The 27,322-nt window shown below is 34.6% G+C and overlaps 1 protein-coding gene across 50 annotated transcripts in view; it reads left to right on the forward strand.

Annotated features, from left to right (window-relative positions):
* Positions 1-27,322, forward strand: part of kcnma1a (potassium large conductance calcium-activated channel, subfamily M, alpha member 1a) — a 368,370-nt gene that overhangs the window by 295,544 nt on the left and 45,504 nt on the right. For 19 of the 50 annotated variants that reach the window (XM_073919863.1, XM_073919867.1, XM_073919870.1 and 16 more), the window contains 3 exons: positions 1,894-1,980; positions 2,113-2,189; positions 26,053-26,146. In XM_073919863.1, coding sequence (XP_073775964.1) covers positions 1,894-1,980; positions 2,113-2,189; positions 26,053-26,146 — 258 coding nt within the window. Of the gene's footprint in view, positions 1-1,893; positions 1,981-2,112; positions 2,190-7,291; positions 9,991-16,509; positions 16,543-22,354; positions 22,610-26,052; positions 26,147-27,322 lie in introns of all 50 variants that reach the window. The other 31 variants (XM_073919866.1, XM_073919869.1, XM_021480635.3 and 28 more) reach the window with 5 other exon arrangements.

The raw sequence follows: 27,322 nt of genomic DNA on the forward strand, positions 1-27,322 counted from the left end.
AATTCAGACAGAACACAACTGATCAGGTCAAGGTAAAGATAAGCATGATTAACAATCGCAGTTGAGCAGTGATTAAAAACATTTAATATATTATTCATTTTATAATGGTTTCTAAAATGTGGCCATTACAGTAATAAGTTACAAACTGTTGTTTTGAAATCTAACTTTCCATAATGTTTTTTGGAATGTTTTTTTATCATTTCTTTCTTTCTTTCTTTCTTTCTTTCTTTCTTTCTTTCTTTCTTTCTTTCTTTCTTTCTTTCTTTCTTTCTTTCTTTCTTTCTTTCTTTCTTTCTTTCTTTCTTTCTTTCTTTCTTTCTTTCCTACTATCTATCTATCTATCTATCTATCTATCTATCTATCTATCTATCTATCTATCTATCTATCTATCTATCTATCTATCTATCTATCTATCTATCTATCTATCTATCTATCTATCTATCTATCTATCTATCTATCTATCTATCTATCTATCTATCTATCTATCTATCTATCTATCTATCTATCTTTCTTTCTTTCTTTCTTTCTTTCTTTCTTTCTTTCGTTTATTAAAATACACTCATTAAGGACACATGAATTAATCAACAGTGCAAAAGACTTTGGCTTATCAAAAAACAACTTTTTAATCAAAGAAACCTGAGAAAATTGCATTACTGATTTATATTAAAAAAATAGTTTTCGGAAAAAAAATAAAAACCTTAAAAATATGCTGAAAACAGTAGCTGAAACAATTGATGCAGAATGCTGTCATTTTTGACATTAGAACTTTCACTTCTCTTTTTTCAATTTAAACTTTCTTTCTTTCTTTCTTTCTTTCTTTCTTGCTTTCTTATAACAAAATCATGTGATTTTTTTTTTTTGTGAGCCTACTGGAATTTGTTCAGTAAAAGTGTTTACATCCTACTCTGTTATGCACGTATGTTTTTTATGCACATCTTGGCATTTCCTTCATCCGTTTTTTTTTTAATGAGAATAGCCAAAATGCGCATAAAAATAAGTGGATGGAAACAGCTACTGTCAAGTCCTAATTAAAATACTAAACTAATGCTATTTTTATGTATTAAATGGCTACTAATGGTTAAATACTCCAAGGTCAAAGATGTGATTTTGGCTATTGGAAGATTACATTACATGCAGATATCAAATTTATATAATAATCCATAAAGATGACAGATCAAAAATGAAAACGACAGGAACTTTCACCAGAGTGACAGGTGCTGATTTCTGGTAACGCAGTCTCTGCTCCTGTGCTTTTTATTTTCTTCTTTCAATGATGTGATTAGAAAATAACAATGTTTAAAGTAAGCTGGCTCATGAGATGATACTTATAATGTCATGAAACGAGATTATATATTTGTACAAAATGTATATCCTGTTTGCACAAAAGCAACTTTGAGTAAAACAGCATGGCATGTATTGTTTTAGTACTGCTTTTACTGCAGATTCAGAGATTCACCCTGAACTCTTGGTGGGCTGCTCATTCCCTTGCTTTCCACTGCACTAAAGAAAGAATTCTATTGCACTGTTGTGTGGCAGTAGACCTCACTCTGTGTTTCTGAAGGCCAAAACATCAATGGTCACCACCCCAATTTTAATTCTTTCTTCTGTCTCATCACTCTGACTATTCAAGCTAAGAAAAAAGTCATTATGTTGTATATTATAATGTGTTCATGTGGCCTAAGCAGTATTTCTTGAAGCGGTCCCTGCCCTGCAGCGGTTCTGAACAAAAAATACAATTTCAGTATACAATCTAAAGCAGTATATTCATGTTTTCTCATCAGTCTTCTCAGCAAGGTCCAAAAAAGTGTACCATTCCTCTTGATTAGAGTGTTTGAATGTGCAAGATTGATTTTCTTCATGTTAATGAGAATAATTCTCTTTCTGATTGAACAGTATTCTGATCAACCCGGGAAATCACGTTAAAATGCAGGAGGGGACACTGGGATTCTTTATTGCCAGTGATGCCAAAGAAGTGAAAAGGTAAGTGTACTCAGTCCATCAGCTTTTATTTGATTTTTATTTATTTGTTTCTTTTTTTAGATGCATTTGAAAGCTGAAATGCGAAGCGCACACTTAAAGCAGAATATTAAATTCTTTACTGTCTCTCTTCAGAGCATTTTTCTACTGCAAAGCATGTCATGATGACATCACAGATCCCAAACGGATTAAAAAGTGTGGCTGCAAGAGAAGTAAGTACACCCGGCTATTCTGAACAGAAAGTGTCCGCCAACTCCTCTTTTTTTTTTTCATTTGTAAGGCACTGCTACATTGGATAACCTGTTAGATATTGTTTTCTTTAGCATTATAGACTTAGTTTTGTTTTTGAAAATCAGTCTAAAAGTATAAAGTACACTTGCACTAGTACAAGTATAACTTTTAAAGTTCAGATTTTAGCTTTTTAGTTCTTTGTGCTGATAAAGTGCTAGTAAAAAATATCAGCTTAATTCATAACCATGCTTGCACTTCAAAAAGGGGCCACTTTCCTGCCATTTTTATTTTTTAATATTATAGTATCTAATGGTTTCCCTTCTCCCAGGGTCTTATACTGTAGGACAGTAAAGTGTAAATCAGGTATACGCTTCAGAAACTCAGCAGAAACAGTAGGACACCTTAGTAATTTTAGCCTTGTACTTCATGAATACCGTAACAGACTACTCCTATTTAATGGTCACAGTTCAGTTATAATTCATTAAATAAAATGCCAATTCACGTTTTTGCATCACTGTTAGAGGTGCACATAGAGTCAAAACTGTATATATAGATCGTTGATATAGAATATGATTAAATACAATAATTAAACTATGTATAATAAAATAATGTAAATATACATAAAATAGCTTTGCATATACAGTACAGGAAATATGGACATGTTGAAAAAGCACAAAATTACACTACACAATTTCCAGTTAATTGTTACAGGCCAGTACTAATAATAATAATACAATAAATTAAAATAAAATGAATTTAGAAAAGACATGTTAAATTATCCTGAGGTGAAGGTAAAGATTAACACGATTAACCATCACAGTTGAGCAGTGAATCACTACTGTATGTCAGATTATGCAATTTTTTTTCTTGATAAAATCTTGACTTGTTTTAAGTAAAAATGTTCCAGACTACACATTTCAAAAGAAAAGACTACAGATTTCAAAGAAAATATCTTTATATTAAAAAGAAATTTTAAGTTTGATCCCATCCATGTCATAATGAATGCCCTTAAATAATGTAGTTATTAGTTGTCCGCAAGCATAAGTGTTTATTAAGATTAAAATAAGATAAAAAATAAATAAATATTTAAAAATAAAATAGTCAAGATTTTATAAAAAAGAAATCACATAATCTAACATCATCTGATTTTCTTAACTGACAATAAAAATCCTGTGATCTGTCCAGGGTTTAATGTAAATTGGTTAAATTAGTGATAAATATTTAAAATATTATTAAAGGTGCATTAGATGATCTGCCAAAATGCTAACCTTTTAGTGCAATATCTTTGAAACACAGTCCCACCTCTGCCGTCCAAAGCCACGACTCCACGAATAATACCATGAACACGCACCTTAAGGATGACAATAGACAACCCACTAGTTCATGTCATTCACCAGTTAGGAAACTTTATAGTACTTTATAATACTACAATTCTAAAAGAAAAACTGTATTATATCCAGCACTTTTTCACTTGTGTAGCAAGCAAAACTTTTCATAATGTGCAATATTTCATGCATGCAAGGATCGCTGGTTTCACTCTCTCACATGCTGTCCTAAAGCAACTATTGCATGCTTAGTGATTGGCTGGCGGCATGCAGGAATTACCCTTATTACTAAACCATACTTACATGCTATTTCAGACAGAATTTTCAAAGTAGCATGGTAAACAATATATAAATTCTGTCACAGGTTGTCATTGTTCAAAAATGAGCCAATGTGATTTGAATTTAAAAGAAAATTCACAGTACTGCAGGCTAGGCAGAATAGCGCTATTTACTTTAAAATCTACATTATACATGCTGTAAAAGGTACCTTATGAAATTGAAAATAGTCACATCAATCACATCAATGGCAGATCTGCATAAACGGCTGCAGATGTACAAATCTACATTTGTTGACAGACAGTTTGGGCTACTTAAGAGAATTATGGGAATTGTCACCCCGACATTTAATTAGATGAACATTTTTTAGTCTTATGCCTTATCCAGAATACAAAAATACATATAAATACGTTTAGATCATTTACTTTAATCATTACTATAGAAATGTTAAGAGACTTTCAACCAGCACAATAAAATCTATTTCTGATTCACCTACTGTACCTTTAATATAAGAATGATTTCTAAGATTTTGGCATTACAGTAATAAGTTACAAAATGTTGTTTTCAATCCTAGCATTCCATAATATTATTTGTTTTTACAAAATTTTCATCAAATAAATGCAGCCTAGGGAAGCAAGAAACATTAAACAATTGTACTTTCAAAACATAAAATCTTGTCTCATGCTTTAGTAAAAGTAATGTACTCTACTTTGTAATACCAGAGCAAAGTATCCCAAAATATCTGACTGATTAAATCTGTTTGATACGCAGGGAGATGTAACACAGACCGATTCCAAATCAGTAGGAAAATATTATAGACCATTTCAATGTGATGATGTCATTGGCCCATGAACATTTCCTGCTTGTTATCAAAGTTTTTCATAACTGTAACAAGAGGCAATTCAATCATAACTTAATGTTAAAACAGCTATCATAGCATTATTTATTAATATGTGACTCTTTTTGGATTCTCAGAAGCTATAGAAATAAAAAATGTAAAACAGGAAATACATTGGGACCATTGTTTTTGTTTGCATCCATCAAAATGCTCTATAAACAATGCCATCACAGTTACATTAGTAATGATAGAATGTTCAGTAGTAAGCTGAAAATGTTAACGGTAAATTCTAAGCTTATTCAAATCTAATACATCTTATACTATATTTATTTACCAAATTCATTGCAACCTTGCCTTGCAACCAAAAAAAGCTAATACAAAAAAGGGCATATTTTTCTTTTTGACAAGAACCCTATACACAAAAAAAGAAGATGGCAACAAACTAGAGACTTCATATAAAGGAGTCTAGCTTCAAATTGGAAGCACAGAAACGGAGGGAGAAAGATGACAAGGTGAAGAGTGTGACTCTTGAGGAAAGGCAGTCATCAGCATGCTAATGGTGGAGAGGGAGATACAGATGTAGAGAGGGAACGACATGATTAGCAGGGCTGAAGAGAGAGGCTGTCAGCTCACAGTGGCGTCAGTGAGAGAGAGGCGGAGGTAATGACACCAGTCAGGTGGAAAAACAAAAGGCAAGAGCAGCTTGGCCCATCGAAACCAGACACACCGAAAACACACTCCTGGCCCAGGATCATTTTACCAATCATATCCACCCTGTTTACCCAGAACGCCCTATGCAAGTGCCGTTCAGACGCGCCACTGTCATGTCCCACTGCCTCAGCCCAGCGAAAACACTTTCTGACAGCAAGTCACTGAAGTAGAAGAGAGATTAATAGCTCAGAGTGTAGTCCACTGTCAGAACCGCTCCTGCAGACATTTATATCATCTGATAGAAATGTATTTTTTTAAACACCCTCATAATTATATTTATATATATACATACAGTTGATGTAGCAACATCCCTTCTGTTTGCTACAGTAGGTAGATTGAAGAAATATGTAAGTAGAGCAAACATTAACATTAATATTGAAATGATGCATTGTTATTACATGACCTATATAAGCATTTGTCCAAACCAGTTAGCCACAAGATGAATAATTCAGCTTCATTCCCAGTGACCTTTCAGTGCGCACTCTTAAACAGCTGCCTTTTGAATTGCAGACCCTTTGGTTTGGTTTCTATGCTTACACAATTATATACATATATATAGCATTCAAACACTAACTGCCTTTTTTATTAGGAAATCACTTATAACCAAGGCTGTGTTAATTTGATCAAGAACGAGAATTGTTACAATTTGTAATAGTTTTTTATTTAAATAGTCAATATATTGTAACTAATTTCTGTAATGGCCAACCTTTATTTCCATCAGTTATTCTTCCAGTCTTTAATATCTCAAACTTACTGACTAGGTATTTTTGTACTATTATAAATGTTGAAGATAGTTGCGCTTAATACTTTTACAATAGAAAAATATTATTTATTTCAAACACTGGAAATTGTCTTTACTGAATACAAGTATTAATCTCTCTACTAAAACTCCCCTACACTTTTAAATAAGGGTGCTTTCACACCTGTAGATGAATTGTTTTGTTTCGAAACAGGGATTAAAATTGTTACAATTTTACACTTTGTTCTTGATGCAGTTTGCAAAGTTTCTAAATGTTTAAAAAACGAGTTCCACAGATTTAGCTCATTGTCACGCACTTATTTTAATTTATGATTATGAGCAATAAGACTTTATTAGCGAAAAGGTGCGATTTCATTTTGACACCCACAGACATTGTCACCAAATATAAATCAGAGAGGTAAGACTTTCTCATACAGCCTCATTTCTGAACCAAGATCATAGTTGATCTTTCTTTCTAAGTGTCAGTGCAGAAATAAACAAAACAATAGGCCTACAAAAAAAAAAAATATATATATATATATATATATATATATATATATATATATATATATATATATATATATATATATATATATATAAGATTAAAATATGGAAAAATTATCAGATGGTAATTTCAGTCAATTTTCCTAACAGCATATAGCTCTTTTTTGATATTTCAGCATGCTTTCATTATTGTATGCGACATGAAACATACATTTACTGGTAGAAATGACATCCCGCCCTATTCATCATTCTCTCTTTATATAACCATAATTCATAACCATAATACACTGTGATATAACCTTTTTTGTTGGATCGGTTTGCTTTCTCACTACAATCGATCTGCTCCAGAGTTCGTTTAAATTGTATTGAGACATTCAGGCAATCTCGGGCCGATTGATTGAACCTCACTAACTGGGCAAACAAGACAGGTTCTGAACAAATATCTAGGTGTGAAAGCACCCTAATAGTGTAACTTTCAGCTAAAAGTTTTTTTTTATTACTCTGTTTTCACATGTTTTTAATGATTTAAACCTTCCCAAAACAAGGCCAGTAGCCTCACATACGTTAGGTTTAATGGAAGTTTGTGTTCTTTTATTTCAACTTCTTTATCATCATTGACGCACTTTTTGATGTATTTCCTTCCTTGCTGCCTTGGAATATCACCTCATTATTTAAACTTCTCACTGGTAGTGACATATTGTGAGTAAAAACGGGTTTCCTGTGGCCCAGAGTACACTCTAACTGTCTCACTCTGATAATAGTTCTATATATCTATATATCTATGTTGCATGTATCAGTCTAGCTGCTGCATCCCTCCTACACCTCTCATCTCTCCACTGTCGTCAGCCCAAAACAGTAATATGGCAGGATTTACTGGCCTGAAAACGACCCTGCCCTGACATCTACACAACCAGTCTCTAAAAGCAGAGAAGAATAAGGCCTTGACCAATAACACAGTACCTCCTAAAAGATTTACTCACAGCAGCTTTCAGAAATCGGAGATACATTAAAGATCCTCTCGAAACTCAACGAAACCTGTCATGACAATCTAAAGAGTCAAACAAGCCGATTGATTTTGCTACTATTAGTCATGGACCTCCGAGTGCCAAAGGGGAGGTTGAGTCGACTTGAATCCGTCCCCTCACTGTCAGATGCAATTTCGCATGCTGCTGTAGTTTCAGAGAGCAGAAAGAGTTCTTTGGGAAGTTCTTCGAATTCTTAGACTTAACGAGCATCGTCTCCAAAACACAATCAAAACAATCTGGTCTCCCTCTTGCCTACAGCCTCCCCTTTGTCTCCACCGCTCCGGCCCCTGCTTAGCCTCCCTACACAAGACGAGAACCATCGGCAAGAATTGAAATGTGTTGCATTTCAATTCTTTTCAGTAGTCGGGCCCTTTTTTACTCACTGCCCTTACTGATGCATCTCACAACATTAGGCTCACAGTGTTGTTGACCTGGCTTCTGTACACAGCACTGGCCACTAGATGCCACTGCAGTTCAATAAATAAGAATGGAACAGAATGGGAAACCTGAGGGCCTCATGAACCTATTTAGCAAGAATGCTATCAGCCGGTGTACACTGTAGGGTCTACTCACTTGTCAAATGGATTTCTTTATGTAGGTCTCCCCAAGGAGCCAGGGTGTTGTTAGCTTTTATATTGGTTGCATTAGTATTTTAAGCGCACATGTTTGAACTGTATCTAATGTATGTTTTGTTATCACATCTATTCACCAAACACTGCAAATGTGTTCCTGTACTGTACGTTAGCATTTTAACGCAGCCTGCTTTGAATTACGGGACAATGTCAGGAAAGGAAAGTCGATAGGCATGCTGAGAGCATTCTTGCTAAATCGGCTAGTTCTGTTAAAGAGGCTTCAGTAATTAGGCTCTCTGTGTAGTCATGTTCAGTCAACTCACATCATCATGTTGTCATGTGTCTCTTCCGCCCTCCATGTCTCACTGACTAACATAACCACATACTATGTGCTCCGATGAATGTCAACCCTCAAACTCTGAAGCGACAGATTTCAGCATGAAATTAAGTAGAAGCCCCGCTGCTGCATGTTTTCGCATTGCCTTAATCTGTTTCAGCCCCATAAACAGTAGACCGGGCTGCCGTATTATTTAACCATAAGAGATATGACCGTGGTCGCCTCCTTCTGCATGCCTGTTCTCCTTAATTTCAGCTCTTCTGCATGGTCCTGTAAGAATAACAGTCCCTGAGGTTATGGCTTTAAAGGCCAAGTCATTTACCGTATTATCTCTCCAGCATACAACTGAAATTGGCCTCTTAATTCAGGCTCATAACCTCAGATGGAAGTCAAAAGCAGGCTTTTCCCTGTGGATTGTTTGCTCTTTTGAGGGTGCCAGACTGGATTATGGTCCATTAGCAAGGTGGCACCAGGAGAATGTGTACCAGGGACTGTTTTTAGTTTGATTCACAGCAATCAAATGCTGCTATAGTCTCTCACTAAAGCTCTTTTGAGAGTTCCAAACATGCAGACACGCATACATATTCTTCTCATGTACTGTATGTTTGAATTAAATATGCCCAATGCATGGGATGCATCTTCCAATCATAGAAAGAAGGAGATGCCGTTTGGCATGTTACCACACAATTCTCCCAGTGGTGAGCAGAGTTTGACGAACAGAATAGAGCACCCACGTTTGAGCCTGTAGCACGTTGTGATGCCAATAACCTGCTGCTGCATGATGGGATTCAGGTACGTGATCCTGTCCTTTAGATACAGAGGATGTTATCCAAAGAGGTTTTGCTGCTGAACACCTTCACCCATTCCTCTCTGCCTGAATGTACCTTGCCCCAACTCCTGATCATATTGTCATATCTGACCTTTTGACCTTTTATGACATGATCAGCCTTAGGGCACGGCTTGACCCCAATGAGACGACTGCTTCCTGCCACAATAGCCCTCATTCGGAAGTTTCCAAAGTGAAATTTGGCATGTAGTAACACATTTGGACCGTACATCACCATTGCTGTATGAACAGAATCGAAAGCAAAGCAAAAAGCAAGCGGGAACACAGTGGTCCATCTGCGGGTCAAGCCTGTCAGAGCTTGCTGCTAAGGCATTGCACTTTTTGTTCCTGTTTGAAAAAGTTACCTTCAGACTTCCCTGGTTGAAAAAAACTCTTTTTGTTCCTTGCCATTAACCTGCTGCTTTCCTTTCCTCTCATCCAACACATGACTGTAGCCAAGATGTCCGTCTACAAGCGAATGAAACTGGCATGTTGTTTTGATTGCGGGCGCTCTGAGCGCGACTGCTCGTGCATGTCAGGCAGTGTACATAGTAACATGGACAGCCTTCAGAGGGCCTTCCCACTTTCTTCTGTCTCTGTTCATGATTGCTCAACCAGTTTACGTGCCTGTAAGTTCGATCGCCAAATCACATGCCGTTCGATGTCCGTGAACTGTGAGTGTGTCTGTGCAGTGTTTCATGTGCTGTGTTTTACGTCTGTTTCGTTCCTCCATTTTTTCTGTACCTGTGGCTTATTGGTTGGTACACTAGTACATTTTTGTTTGGTGAGTTGGTGGTAGTTGAAGTGACGTGGCTTCTCTGTGTTAGCGCTGCAGTAGGTGCAGTAAGACTGTGTTGGCGCATGCTGTGTTGGTGGAGCACTTGTGCGGTGCCGGTGACCTTCTGCAGTCACTGTTTTGGTGTTTACACTTTTACATGGCAGATGTACATGTGACCTATATGATGTGCTTTTTAATCAAAACATCCATGGGCTGAATGTGTACATTGAAACTAATGATGTTTGCACAATGTGTTCAGTGTTTAACGGTTAAGGAAAATGCTAATGAATGGCTAACTTTTTTTTCCCCCAGGTTCGAACACCGGGTATCCACACTCTTTGAATTTGTAATGTGTTCATTAAATATGGGCTGTCTCAAAATAATCTCACAGTAATTCGGAACTTTAAAATTTAATGTTTAGTAATTTGTTTGAATTTGTACAATCTCATTTGTACACCCCTATTGACGATTATGTTTAGGGGCAGGGTTACGGGCACAAATTTGTTTGAAAAATGATGCATTTTTAGGACAAATGACATTGTACGAATGCAGTAGTTACATTTTTCTGTAAGATCAGGCTGTCTGTCACATTAAAAACAAGCAAATGTCACTCAAATGTCCATCTCACTGGTCAAGATCCTTTTTGACTGTATTTGTTCATCAAAATTGAAAGGATATCAGTAAGTGAAAAGCAGTCATAACTGTATGAGCCTGTAATTTACTAAAATGATGCTTAATTTGCATGCCAGATGCTAGATTTTGATTGAAAGGGATCTTTAGTGAGATTTTTCTGTACTTTTCTGTTTATAAAGAGTAAGTATATACTGGCAATGTCTGTTGTGCTATTCTTGGACAATCATGTTTTACAACCGCAAGCCATTAATGCCTCCACCATTTCCACCGGCTGAAATAAAACCTCTTCCTTTAGTCCACGTTTAGGTGCAATTGAAAAAACACATCAAACTCTCCCCCTTTCCACAGGATCTGATCCTCCTCGATGATTTTCTCTTAGCCAGCAATCAGGGGAGAAAAAGTCAATGTGCTTTATTTAATGCCTTGTATACCACAGTGGGACTGTCAGGCTCAATGGGAAAGTTAAAAAGAGATCTCCTGACAGGAACTCAATTGAGATGGCAGTGACTCAGGCTATTGGATGAGGTCAGATGACTGAAGCAGTTAGTTGTGTAAAGGACAGCGCCGAACAGGGGTCTTCTCATTAAGCCGTAGCAGATGTGAAATACTAAAGCGTCTGTCAATTAGGAATGGCAGCGGTGCGACCTACTATAAAAGCAGGGGTCAGTTCAGGCGATCGCATTTCCTCTACAACTGCCTTCCGACTGTTCGCCACATCACTTTAGATTAGCATCAGACACTATGATGAGGTTGACTTTGTGTCTTGTGTTTTGGTTTGTGGTCATATCCCTGGAAACCAGTTACTGGTCATTACATAGTTACTGATCTCTTCACGTAGTGTCAGCCTTCATTTGTTTTCATTGCTGCTGTTTTTTTCTGCCTAGACTAAGTGCGTGTTGACTAAGACTGACAGCTAATGCCAGCTGCGGCTTTGTTTTGATTCTCGCATTGGTTCTGCCTCAGATCTAGCATTACATCTCTATGATGAGGAATTCACAGCGTTTCTTCATCTGACTTATGATTGTCAGTAATGATTTTTCTTCTAAATTCTCTGAACATGTCGTCACTTTGTTAGTCCTATTCTATTCTAGCACAATTGATCTGCAGTCGATCCACATAGGTTGTTTTCAATCAAGTGGTCCTGGTGCCACGCAAAATTCAAATCGAGGGCAAAAGATAAAAAACTAAAAGGGAGACAGAGAGGAAAGACTGTATTTTTGCGATTTATACAATATTTCAAAGGAGATAGAAATAGAAAATAATCACATTTGTTGGGCATGATCCTTATATCATGAAGAGGGCCAAGTTTTCTATTGATCTAAAATATATTTGCCTGTCATCGAGGCGATAGATACTGTATAAGCTATTACTTTACATGAAAAAACAAATACTATTGTGTTTGGAAGCATACTATGCACTTTCAGAAATAAAGGTACGCGAGCTGTCACTGCGGTGGTACCTTTTCAAAAGGTACACATTTGTACTTAAAGGGTCCATATTGGTACCTCAAACTTGTAAATTAGTGCCTAAAAAATTAAGAGGAACATTTTTTTTACTTTTAAAGTAACAATATGTACCCTTGAGGTATTAATATGGACCTTTTAGGTACAAATCAGTACCTTTTGAAAAGGTACCTTTATTATTGAGAGTGTAGATAACTACTTGAATTAAACTGTTATGATAATTACGTATATTGTTGCTGTAGTACTACACAACTGTAATAAACACATTATTCAAAAGGCTTCAGTTGTTATATACCATCACGATGCACTTCACTTTACACTAAGTAAACGTTGCAGTATTTATTGCAGTTTATCAGCTTACTATACTACCGTATTCTGTTACATTCAATAACAAAAAGGTTGTACACATTATACACTTTACTATGTGTTTCAAAAACTTGTTTATTATAAATTACTATAGATTTTTCCTCATGCAGATGTCTTCCAGACATCACAAAATAACAGATGAAAGCACACAAAAGCATGGACGCATAGTCTACATTATTATTTACTTATTTATTTTTGTAAGGGAGAAAAAGTGCTCCACAATAATACCATCTATATTTTTGATGCAAGGGTTTCAATTCTTTTTGTAATGTGTACTACATTTATTTTAATTGGCAATTCGCTTGATGTTTTTTTATTTATTTATCTTATTATAGAATACTGTTTATCAATTTATTAATTATTTAATTAATTTATACTTAACGGAAAATTCACAAAAAAAAAACAAACAAAAAAAACATTTGATTTACTCACCCTTTTTTCTGTCCTCTGTTGACCACAAATATTTTTGAAGAATATTAAAAACTGGTACCATGACTTCCATAGTGTATTTTTTTATTTATCTATGGATACCAATGAATGGATACAAGAAATTCGTAAAAGTGTGTAACCACTTGAGTGTTAGTAAATATTAATTTTATTATTTTTCTAGTGAATTAATCCTTAAATATTTTTTTTCCATTAATGCATTTTATTTATATATTTATCAATATAAAAAAGTGCATATTTGCAATTCACAATTAAATATATGATTAAAATATGAGCAAAATCATACGAGTAGTAGTGCGATATGGCTGTATATCGGCACTGCTGGGAGGCGTGCATTGGCACGAGTGCAGACATGCTACGAGTGTGATATTGCTCATATATAGGCCTGTTTTTTTAATGAATTTTTATGTTTTATTTAAATCTGTCTTTGCATCGCTTTCTAAAACTTTTTGTGCCAACTTTCCTTAAAATTATGATTCTATTCTTTTAGAAAAGTGAGATCTTATTTTAATCATATTTGGGATATTTCCCTGCATAAATTAAATTCACGACTTGGAAATGTAGCTACTGACGCTCTCCAATAAATTGCAGATTGTGTGTTCCTATATGGGTTAGAAAGCATAAATATCAGCTCCTCCCCGCACTAAGCCTGATATGGTGATCTTATACCTGCACATTATAGTAGTCCTGTTATTGCTGAAATAAATACTACTCCCCTGGATGCCGTAATTTTGCTGAATGCATGAAACGCGTGGCAGTAAATGCACTCTGTCTTAAAGAAGTAATGTTCCCTGATGGGCACTTTTTTAAACAGCCCTCATGCACTTTTTGTTCTGATTACGTGCATGCATCACTCAGGATGGTAATGCACCTTTCTGCCAAAACCAGACAAAGAATTATTTGAATGAAAATGAGATGCACGAATAGTCGACACAGTCGTGTTTCTCTTTTGTTCTCTTTTGGCTGCAGTCAAAGCCCAGAGAGTCGTTGACGAGTAGTAGGGAGCAACGGAGCTCTCATTATAGCTCTGGTGCACTGCACACTATTAAGAAGAGTTTGTTATCTCTGCAAGTGCAGGCTTTAGGGAGCAAATATCCTGAACGAGTTAGCTGCCTCTACTCTAAGTTACAATGACAATAACAGTCCCTCTGCTCCACCTGCCGAGACTTATCCCCTCATTACACAAGCTTTAAAGACTCTCAAGGTGCTCAGAATCACAAAGGGTATTAATTCCTGTTCTGAACTTATGAGGCTTCACAAGGAAGATTCCAGCAGGGCAATCCTAGACATGGCTGTTTTGTAAACAACAATCGCCTAGCATACTGAGAGGAAGAGAGGTCACAGCTCCTTTTTTTCCTATTTGAGTCTTTGGGACGTTTTTTTTTTTTTCTCTCCTCCTGCGTAATCTGGTTGGTTCTTGGAGTTGGCAAGGATGTGACGAGCGCGGCAGGGGCGGAACCGGGCGGCGCAGCCCATAGAAGGGATCTTGTCCGCTCCTTGCAGGGTGGAACTCAGCACCGTTGGCTCTTATGCAGCCTGACATGAAAATTATGTTTGCATTTTCATTTCCCCAGCTCAGCTGGTGTGTCATGAAACTTAAGCTGACAGTTTCTTACCACCAGGCAGGAGCAGGGCCGGTCATCCCCTCCGCCGTGTAGGACAGATGCTAGCCAGAGAGTCGGCCGACTCTTCCTGCGCCCGCAGATCGCAAGCGACATATGCCAGGACCGGCGTGAGGCTCCTGCTTGAGCGCTTGTGTCACCGCCCTGCCCTGGGCCTGCGCTCTGACCTTTATGGCATCAGATACAGTACTCGTAACAAAAGATGAGACTTTGTAGCACAGAGCAAGCTTCATGCATCCAAAAGCATCCTACAGTGCTCAGTGTTTACAAGTACACCCCACAAATCTTTCATTTAATTTAATATGTTCTAAAGGAAGCTTTACAATATTATATTTGTGCATATACATTAGATTAGTCAAGACTGAAGGCAAATCTAGAGCTAATCTAACAAAATAAGTTTTGATAATGGTCCATAAATTAGACCCATTACATCCAAATGTATTTGTAAGATAAACATTTTAAATACAACATTTTAAAAGAGCAAAATAAAAAATAAAAAATTAAATAAAATTGTTGACATTTTGTAGTTTGCATTTTTTTTGCAACATTTTACATGAATTTCAATGCATTATTTTTCTATTTCTAAAGATTTTCAGTGACTAAAATATTATTTTAATAAAAATATCTGTTTAATTAATGTGTTTTGTTTAAATGCACCAAAATGCATTGCCTAAATTTACTGGGAAAGGGATACAAATATTCATCCTCAAAATGGTGTTTACTCCATATGCTGAGCACTGTACATTGTAATTGTCTGCTGCAATTTTTGGGGACAAAAAATGTACGCTGTTTGAAAGATCTAACTAAATAAATGAGAAGAGAAAAGAGAAAATGTAAGTTGATATACTGTGATATTAATATACTGGTAACAATTCTCGCTGTTAACTATTGAACTATTAAATGGCTATTATTAAAATATCTGCTGTTTAGTTGTACTTATAAAGCACATATTCTACATCGTTAATCCAATACCAATTTTCTAGTTATTATTAAGCAATTTAGGAGTTTATTGAGACCAGGAGGGACCAATATAACTTCTAAAATTCTATAACTGTATGCCATTGAATATTTTCTTGTCATATTATTATTTTCCTTCAAAAATACATTTCATTATAAACATGAAAAGACAGTTCACCAATACAAAAGAATCAGTTCATGTTCTCTAATGATTTGGTTGTTTTCCTTGTCACACATTTGTTCAGTTAATCATCATTATTCTGCCTTCTTGCCATGCCTTCAGTTTGGCATTCATCCGCAGTTGACAAGATAGTAATTACTGATCAGAAATGATCAGCCGGCAGCATTTAATTTCTACAGAAGCAGTTACGTGATGGAATACATCTGTAATTTGTTGTTTCACTATTTGCTTAAGCCTCAAGATTGCTAACATCTGTTTGATCGGTTTCACTGGTTTTCATCAAACCGGGTGTCGCGAATAAAATTATGACCTATCAAAGCGTTCTCTCTTCCTCATCCGAACTCCAAATGCCACGATGATCCTTGTTGAGGTTGTTAGGATTTGTGCAGTATGTTCATCATAGGCCTCGCTCCCACAATCCAACATTTGACTCTTAAAATGGATCCATGCTGTGGAAACGCTGAACAGGCAGCTTGAATTTCATCGCTTCATTAAAGCCCAATCCTTCCACCAATCGTCCCTCTTTTTTTTCTTGTTGTTTCTTTAATCATCATTATCTTCATCATCCTAACTGCCGTTAACTTGACTTGTCTTCCTTTCTGTCCTTGTGTAAGTGTGATGTACTGTCTTTCGGCTGTCTGTCTCACCCTCATTCTCTCTTTCTTTCTTTCTCTCTCTTTATATCCTCTCATTTTCCTCAGCCAAATATAAGTTTAACGGATATGTCAGATCACGTAAGTGTACTTCTCTGTTTTCCTCATTCCTTCATTGGTTCGTGCAACCTGCCTGCTTTGGCTCTTTGCTTTTGACCCCCCCCCCCTCCGACCAGAATTACAGCACAAAAGCTGCCCGGCTCAGCTCTCTCTGTAGATTGCCGGGATTGATGGGAAGGGGGGCCGCGATGACAGTTTTTCGGCGTTGGGTTCTGGTCAGATGCATCGACTTGAAAACATGTGCATGAGAAAGGTCAGGTGCTGAATGGAGGGATCCATATGAAATCCAGATGTTGCATAAAGAGCTCTGTGTCCTTGTGAGGGATGATTGAATAGCTCGAAATGCTGTTTTGCAGACTTGCTTGTGGAGATGTTTGTGTGTTGTGACGCCACGAACAGCAGATGGCGCTAAGACTCCAGGAAAACGAGAATGCAGTGGTTCATAGTGGGATGTGTTTTAGGTGAACGTGTCACCAGCTGATGTTACTGTTAGCTCTTTATATGTTGCCAGGTGTTTTTTTTTTTTTTTTTTTTTAGGTTAAATTGTTAACTGTTTTCTGGTATTTTTGCATCTGAAAGTGTTAATGTTTATCTTTGGTGTATCAGGGGCGGATTTAGTGATTTTGGAGCCCTAAGCAATTCCAGCCATAGGGTCAAAGTCCTGAAATGCACCCTTTCAACTTTTACTTAATATTTATTTATATTGCTGTTTTTCTATTTTATTTTTAATATATCACTCAATCTACTTTTTTTTTTAATATATATATATATATATATATATATATATATATATAAATTTGACTGCTGGACTGTTCCATGATAAATATTTTATTTTGTTAAATTATTATTATTACATAACATTACATTATTATAATAGTATTATATTTGATTGTATATTAAATAATATTTCATTACGTTAAAATTGTATTTGTTTAACAAAATATGGTAGAAAATCAATGTTCTATATAGTTTAGAAGTGTAATTTATATTTCTAGACATTTATTGGGGTCCCCAGGTGTCCCGCTTACCTTGCTCATTGGTTAAATCCGCCCCTGGTTGTATGTATACCAGTGTTATTTTAGTGCCATGAAGACATTTGTGTACTTTTTACAAGCTTAAAACAATATACACCAAAAGAAAATCAGTTGCAGACTTGAATAATTAGGTTGGATTGAATGTAATTGATTTTTCAAGCCATTCCTTGTTAAATTATACAGAATAGGTATGTGAGGGAAAGTGTGTTTTCACTTTATTAGAATTTATGGCTAGTCTTAAAAGAAGGAATCAACTAGTTTAGTTTAATCTAAAGAAAATCAAGAAACAATTTTAACCAATTGTTAAATTAGAATTATTTCCATAGATAGATAGATAGATAGATAGATAGATAGATAGATAGATAGATAGATAGAATTTTAGTTTAACTACAATAACCCCAGATTTTTCATTTCATTTAGACAATTCATTTATTTAGATCAGCCACGAAATAAAGTTTTAAAAACGCTTTCTCCTCACAGATGTATTTTGTATAATTTAACAATGGCCTTGATAAGAATGCACAATTGCGGCTCGTCACAGGATTTGCATCTCATAAAGGGACAGTTGCCGTCTGGATTACTGTAAATCCACAGTGAAAGTGCCAGAGCGGATGTTCTGTGTGTAATGCTGCTCATGTTTGACAGGGGCCAGATGAATCCAGGAGTTATCTGTGGCGGCCTTTAAATCTATGCGGCAGCTGACGGCACAAATAACCATCTATTTATTGCTCTGAGCAAGGTTTGGGGAGCGGGCGGAAACTGCTTTTCTACTTACACCAGATATTGGTTAACCTCTTGCCTTGTATGTAGATAGCATTGGGCTGGAGTCTTATAGCTGGGGTGGCAGGCGGTGAGCTTGATCAGTTCCCGTTTCAAACACTTTGCGTCCCTTGTATTCACAACGTCATCTCTGTCAAACTGCGGATTGTTGTTTTTGTGATCCCTTTTGCAGGTTAATGCAAGACACTGCAGTTGAAAAGTGTAAAAAAAAAAATAATAATAATAGTTCTCATCATACTTAAGCAATATAATAATGACATTACATAATTACATTAAGAATTGTTTTTTGTGTAGTGCAGGTTTTCTAAAATAGTGTAATAAATGGTCAAATGATACAAAAAATTAGAAAATTGAATGAAGTGAGGTTCAAGATGATGATGATGATGATGAAGATGATGATTAATATCATTTGTTATTGTTGTTTGCTTTATTTATAGAGCACTTTAAAAAACAACAGATGTTGACCAAAGTGCTTTACAAAATGACCAACATACAAAATCTATACATTAGTTTTATTATATATATATATATATATATATATATATATATATATATATATATATATATATATATATATATATATATATATTAATAAATGTAAAACAGATTAAAATGTATTAATTGCAATTTAAAAGCAAGAGACAGAAAGTGATTTTTAAATGAGACTTAAAAGAACCAAAAGAAGAGCATGACCTGATATGTAAAGGCAGACCATTCCACAGATGAGGGACTGTGACAGAAAAAGCCCTGTCACCTCTTGATTTTAACTGATTTGGGAACAACTAGCTGAAACTGGTTTTCCAACCTGATTGGCCTCAATAAAGTGTGCCAATGAAAAAGCTCACCAATGTAAGTAGATGCCAGACCATTCAAACCTTAAAAAAAACATTACAATAACATGTATAGAATCCTAGATTTGACTGGGAGCCAGTGAAGGGATGATAAAACTGGTGAGATACTACAAATTTGGTTTCCAAATCCTTAAAAGACAGAAAAGACTTCAATTTGGCAGTGTTCATTAGTTGATAGAAACCACTTTTGACGACTGAATTTATTTGCTTGTCAAACTTTAACTCGTTGTTAAAATTAACTCCAAGACTTTTTTGTGTGACTGTAGACCTTAGGCTTAAATGAACTTAATTGTTTAATTGTAGATTCACAGACACTTTTATTATTGTTATGGTTTACATTAGAGTAAAAAATGGGATTTTGTAAATGTATTTTTATTACTCAATAATTTAGAATGCTTTCAACAGCCAGACAATTTGGATTTGTCAGGTTCACAATTCTATTGTTTATTTATTTATTATTTTTGAGCATATTAGAGTCAAAGGTTTTTACATAATTAAAAAAAATGTTGCAAATAACCAAAGATAAAGACTGCAAATGATTTTTCAACCAAGTATTAAAAAGTGAAAGTTAGATTTAAGATTATTATTTTGTCTAATTACTTTTGGACCCTTAACAAGTGGGAGGCACATATGCAAACTGTTGTAATTCCTACATGATTTGCATGTTAACACTTTCAAATTAAAGCTGACAATCTGCCGTTAAAGCACATCTTGCACAATTGTGTTGGTGTATAGAACAACAACACAAAAAAAAAGAAAAAAAGAATTATATATATTGTTGTTGGTTGTATATGACTGGCCAATTACACATAGGCTATAATGACATATCCCCTCAGTAAAAAAAAAAAAAAAAAAAATTATATAATTATTATAATATATAATTATAATATATATAATTAGATATATTATTTTTGAGCACAGTAGTCAAATGTTTGTACATGTACATAATGTACATAATTTTGAAAATGTTGCAAATAACCGGACAAAGACTTTTTTTTCCCCAAGCTTTAACAAAACTTTTTTTACAATAAAGGTTATATTTTATGCCATAATGAACCTTGCAGCCAAAATAAATTTAACAAGTTAAATTAAAATAAAATTACAACAGAAATAGATAAAATATAGTAAAGTAAAATAACTAATAAAAATAATAAAATACAATAAAATAAACTTCACAGTATTGCATACATTTACAGCTAGACATTATCAATTATTACATTTTGAAATTATTAAAAGTATGTTTTGAATGTTATCTTTATGTTAGATTTGAGCCCAAAAGTGCATGAACGGAAAAATTGTGTTTTGCCTGTATTGTCTAGCCTTAATCTGAGACGCTCTCATGTGTTGTATTGAGGTATTATTTTTTACACATTTTTTTTTTTTAGATTTGTCGTTTGCTGTATATTGAGGCAGAATGTAAAGAGATTGTCTTGCGTGAGCACATCTTCACCTGCACTGTGAGCTGATTCATGCTGACTGTTATCAGGAATAGTTTGTTCATGCTTTTGTTCTGTCTTGTCGCAGCGCAGGCAAGGAAGAAAGTGCTTCTAATTAATTAATGTTTATTAGCAATGGAAAAGCAAATGTCATATTGAACATTTCACCTAAAGCGCTTGCCAAGTGGTTAAGTAGTGTTTAATAAAACGGAGGGGTCATCGTCAATTATTCAGACACGCGGCGGTTGCATTTATGGCACACAGATTTGTGGATCTGTCTGTAAATGGTAATCGAAAGGGGAAATAAATGGCTCAACAATGAAAATCATGTCAACTTGTATTTTCATACTTAAATATTTATGCAATTCTCATGCAGCTCGCTGATAAATTATGAACGCTGCAATGTTTTAATCATAATATATTTAGTTTATAAGCACTAATGGCATGTGCTTTTAGGTGACTAATATCTTCTTTTTTAAAAAGGATTTCACTATGACTAGTAACTTGATTATATGGTTAATAGCAGTATGTTTTCAATAACTTTCTGATCAAAAGTGCTTTAAAGTTTTAAATAATTGTGTTTTTTATGAAAAGAGTTCTTTAAATCAAAGTCATTTAGGGTGACCCCCCAAAAATAACAATATTTATTTATTAATAATTATGTTTATACAGTTCATGCTGTTTTATTGAAACATTGCAAGTTTTAAAGTTTATTAGAATGTTTAAAATACGTAAAAATTAGAAAAAAAAAAATCTCTTTCTACACTTTGTTGGATGGTTGACTGTTTTTAGAGTCTTGATTTTTTTAATCTCTAAAAAACTAACATTAATACAAAAACTTTATAAAGATAATTTTTTACAGTGTTTTTTTAAATGAGTTTTATATTGGAATATAATTGTAAGACATCTGTGAATAATATTTTGGATGTTTTTGAATCATTTGTTGGATTGTTGTATGATTCAGAAATTGAAAAAGGAAATTTTTGTTTTTTAAAAACTATGAATACATATTTAAACCTTATGAAGCTAATGATAATTCACAATAATATATTTCTAAGAGTGTTTAGTATTACAATTAATACAAAAGTACAAGTTAAAACATTTTGAAATGAGTTGCGATGTTATTAAACTTTAAAAAAGATCATAAATCAGTTGTTATATATTTTTTTAAAACAAAGTATTTTAAAATAATTTTTGTAAAAAAAAGTTAAACAATATACAGTTTTTTTTTTCTTTTTTCTTTATAAAATATTTCCCAGTTGAGGTTTAATAGAGCAAGGAAATGGTCACAGTTTGTTTTTTAATTTTTAAACACCATTTAAAGCTATATATTTGATAGTCTACAGAACAAGCCATTAACAATAACTTGTCTAATTACCCTTACCTGCCTAGTTAACCTAATTAACCTAGTTAAGCCTTTAAATGTACCTTTAAGCTGTATAGAAGTGTCTTGAAAAATATCTAGTAAAATAATATTTACTGTCGTCATGGCAAAGATAAAATAAATCAGTTATTATATATATAATAAGTTATTAAAACTATTATGTTTAGGAATGTGTTGAAAAAAATCTTTTTTCTGTTAAACAGAAATTGGGGGAAAAATAATCTGACAAGTGTATCTTTAAACTGCAATTTTTGTTTAGTTTTCTCTCAATGCACACTCTGCTTCAGCATGTCATCCTTCAATCATCTTCCTCATGTGTCGCTGTTTTTGTCTTCCACTGTTTGACAGTAAAGGAGGAGGTTAGAGTGAGTTTTGAGAAGCGCTCAGTGAATGCGGTCAGCAGTGTGGCTGTTCCTCTGCCCCGTGTGCTGCTGGTTGTGGACTCCTCCACGACTGCCGTTCCTCTTGTTAATAATCGTAAAGGAAGTTTGCTCCCTCCAGCGCCACCCTCGCTGTCTCTCCTCAGCCCGGCTGGCCTAAACCGGGCTCGCAGCCTGCCTGAAAAATACCGCTACCGGCCCGGCAGCCGTTCCTCCGCACACTGTAGGTGGAGCCTGGGGACGCTTTAGTCAGACCAGCCCTTCTCCTGCATGAGGCCCTGCATGTAGAGCAGCTCCAGCCTATTGTACACCCTGTGTGTTAATGTATGTATGTGTGTTTGAGTAACTGTATTACAAGTGTAACTAATCGTATATCAATGTCATATAGGTGACATTAGCATACCAAAGTACTAGCATTAAAAAAACGTATTGTTTTTTATAAAATGTTTTTTTGAAACTATTCATGTGGTTAAGGTAAAGTTGGGAACAAATTTAGGAATACATTTATAGTTAAATCAGAATAATAGGGGCAGTAGTTTGCACACACAAAGTGTTTTTCACTTGATCAAGTTTAATAGACTTTTCAGTGTTATTTACAGACATTTAGACCTTAGATTGATTTTATTTTGGAATGATTTAATTCTATTTTATGTTGTTTATTTATTTATTTAGTTTTTATTCTGGATTTATTTGCAGATTTTAAATGTTTTATGTAACTTTCAATTCTCATTTTAGGTTTTTTTTTTATGAATGCAACAAGCTGTAGACATAAAAATGTTTAGAATTTTAGAATAAGGCTGTAAATATATTTGATAAAAATGGAGAAATCATTTTATTTTAAAATTACAAAGCAAATTTTAAAAATATGAGTAAATCTGTTTATTTACAGATTTTAATTGATATGTTATGTAACTTTGAATTCTCATTTTTAGCTTGTTTTCATAGACACAACAAGCTGTAGAAATAAGATGTTTAGAATTATATTAAAACGCTTTATATTTGATATAAACGGAAGTCATCTTTACTCCTAAATTACAAAGCAAATTTCAAAACTAATTGAAAATTTAAAAAGTGCTGCATAGTTGATGACAAGTTTTATATTTTGTATATATTTTTTTTTCTTTTTGTTAACTTTTAAGAAACAATTTCATTACATAAACATATTACCTAATTATTATTATAAAAAATACTTATTTTATATAATTTATGACAAGTTATATATATATATATATATATATATATATATATATATATATATATATATATATATATATATATATATATATATATATAATTTTTTTTTCTTTTTAGTCACTATTAGGAAACTATTTAATAACATAAACATATTAAATAATAATGAAAATTACTTAATCATAAAATGTATATTTTCAATTCAAATTATCTTTATTTCTATAGTGCTTTTATAATGCAGATTGTGTCAAAGCAGTAAAATATTGTAAAAGTGTAAAATTTTAATTTATACTATTTTATATAATTATAAAAAAATACTTAAGATTAAGATATTTATAATTATAAAATATTGCTAATTGATTATATCCATATATTTTGTTTTACTTTTTGATATTAGCATGCAAACCAAGTTTTTAGAATTAAAGCTATACATTTTTTTGTAAATATATTCCAATATTGTCTTAATCTTATTTAAAACATCCATTTAAAACATCTATTACTTCAGTTGTATCTCTGCTGCACTTTAAGCTTGCATCCACTCATTGTTGTCTGTATGAAGTGGCGCAGACGGATGTCCAGCTCAATCGTTGTGATTGGCCACACAAAAGCAGCCTGATCTCCTGCTGCCCTGTGGTTTGGAACAGCAATCACACTTTGGTGGACTGATCCTATTTTGATTGAGGTTGTAAAAGTGGCGTAATGTAATTTGGAACAAGCAGAGACTTGCTGAAATGGCCGTGTTGCAGGTGGAGTTATTTCATTGTTAAGCCTCTTACTGAAGGGCACCACTGGAGCTCGTAAATCTCCACAGCCTAATTTGGAGGAGCAAGGGCAGGAGAGAGCGGTCCGGTCCAGCCAGGACACCATAACGTAACAGAAAAAAAAAACAGCACTGCCATCTTATCGCCGGTGGTATTTTTAAAGTTGATTACTGTCTCATGTTGCTGCTTCTGCACTGTAATTGCAAATGTCAAGCATTGGCATTTGGTGAAGATGCAAACAGCAGGTTTTTTTATTTATTTTTTTGCTTAATTTGCTTTTTCTATTAGAGCAATTAGATGACAAATGGAATCTGAGATGAAGAAGTGTATGCGTTTGCTGTATTCGTCCCTAATATTTTAATGTTCTGCTGTGCGGATTCATTTATTTTTATGTATTTTTAACAGAGACACTAAAACAAGTTTTGCAGTGTTGACGAGTTTGGATTTCTGCTAATAGTTTGTGTCTAATACAGGTCGGTCTAGTAAACAATTTTTTGCTTGATAACTGGTATCGTAAGAGGTAACTGGAATCATATTGTATTAGCACAAAAAAGGCCAAAACACATTCTAAATGTAGCAATGCATCATAAATATATCGGTAGTACAGTATGTCTTCAGGATAGAAAACGCACCGAATGCTTTCTCTCCAACTTAAAGGAATAGTTTGCCAGAAAATAAATAAATAAATAAAGAGCAATAACAACAAAATAAATCTATATACACTTTTAGTTTCCTTTTGCTAAACTTCAAATGAAAATAGTTTATATCTATACAAATTACCTTCTGTAGTTTCGATGTGCCACATGGTGGATGTTCTGTGAAGCACAACACATTTATTTCAGAAGCAAGGAGGGGTTGACAACATGCTGCGGCTGACTGCAAAATAAAATGAGGCGAGTCGCGGTGAAAAAACGTGCATTTTTAATGGCCCCACGTGCTTCACTTTTTCCATATAGACACAAAGTAAATCTAATATCTCCATTATATCTAATATCAGCAATTCATGGAGCTCAAGCGTCATAAAACGGGTAGCATTTAAATTTCTCAAAATCAAAATGTGGCGCTCCTTGACGTAATAAAAGTCATACTGAATGACACGAGGATAAATAAATGACATCTTCATTTTTTTACATGGTGAACTATTCCTTTAATTTTATTACAGCATATCATTATCTCAACATCCAGGTGGTTTAAAAACTCGTGCAAGACATGTTTCTGATGTTACGTGGAGATGTGGTTGGGCACGAGAAACCTCAGTTCAGGGTGATTGTGGTTTGGGGGACAGACTCGCTCAACCACTCTCTGACTGATCACCACTGATTTCACTATGCAGGCATCCATATAAGTCAATAAATTAATAACAATTCCTTTTTTCTTTGCTCCGCTCTGTCATTGTTCCAGCTTGTGCCCTCCAAAACAATGACAGAGAGGTAAAAAAAAGAGGTTGATCACATCAATACACACTCAAGCGATAATTCGGAGGTGTAAAACTTAATGGTTGTCCTTCCTCTCTAAGTGTACTTCTGTCCACACTAACACTGTTTCTCTTTCTATTTTCGGAGGTCTTCACAGATTTGACTGCACCTTTTTTTCTTTCGTTGTTGTTGGCAATGATTGATTGAGTGTTGGCTTTTGTGTTCTTTAATATGTCATCTCCAGCACACTTTACAATCCCAGCTGTCCACAGTCTGACACTCTTTGCATGTGTTTGCAGTCGAAGATGAGCATCCGTCAACACTGTCACCCAAAAAGAAGCAGCGCAACGGAGGCATGCGAAATTCACCCAACTGCTCGCCCAAAATGATGAGGTAAGACATTGATTTCGAGACGCTTCAAAAGGAAAGAGAGAGAGAGAGAGTGGGAAAGGCAGGATGGATGGAGCTGGGATGGAGGGGATTGGAAGAGTGGAAGGAGGAAAGAGAAAGTGTGGATGGGGAGAGGGAGAGAGAGAGAAAGAGGGAGGGAGAGCAGGTCTTTCAGGCCGAGGCGTTTGAGCTGTCAGCCTGTCAGCGGTTAATGATAGAGCTGAAATATTTCTGTCATGAAAGCAGCTATGAAAAGCTGTTTGAAAAATACTCTTGCTTTAAAGTCTCAGCTGTCATCTCCCCCCAGTCCCGTCCACATGTACTTCTTAAACAGCGGTGGCACTAATGACGGCACCAACCAATCAGAGACGCCAGCATGGTTACTTCGCCTCGGGGCTCTTCATCTATTGTGGGAACCCCTGTGAGGAGTGTTTTTCCTACTTAAGGCCATATGTGAAATGTATCATCGCAATCAAAAATGAATTCAAATATTACCTTCCTTTTATCCTGTCCGCCGGAATTATAATGCCGCTAATTGATTTTGACTGATAAAAGGACTTGCTTTTCCGCTCATGTGGCCAGGAGACGTTTATGCGGAGGTTGTAAAAAATGCAGAGACAATGGCCTCCATGGCTCATCGTCGAGTAGGGAAAGTATTGCCGAAGGGACGACTCTCTGCAAACTGATAGTTAACGAGCTTGACTCTAAAAGAGCCCTTTCTGTCATTTAGTGCCGAGTTAGACACATCCTCACAGTTCTAATGTAATGCCAGATTTACGTTGCAGGATTGATTTAATACTTTGATAATTGTTTAAAATGTAGCAGATACTTTGCATGAATGTTGCATACAATTTTCATTTTAAAAGTGTTATTATTATTTTTTCAGATATTTTTATTGTGATGTATAGTTATTTTTTTGTAACATCATCATACATTCAAAAAAGAATTTTATTTAATGTATCACATTTCTTTTGTAATATTTACTTTTGTTTGAATTAAGTTTTGACAAATTACAATAATTTACCATTCATTTAACATCATTTAAAAAATAATTCATTTTATATTTTATATATTTTTATTTCATATATTATACGTTTTGTTTCAGTTGTGTGCCATCTTAAGGCATTTTAGTGGATATATTTATATCATATAATCAATGAAAAAATACCTTTTTATTTA

Source organism: Danio rerio, chromosome 13, assembly GCF_049306965.1.
Source record: "Danio rerio strain Tuebingen ecotype United States chromosome 13, GRCz12tu, whole genome shotgun sequence".
NCBI classification, from domain to species: domain Eukaryota; kingdom Metazoa; phylum Chordata; class Actinopteri; order Cypriniformes; family Danionidae; genus Danio; species Danio rerio.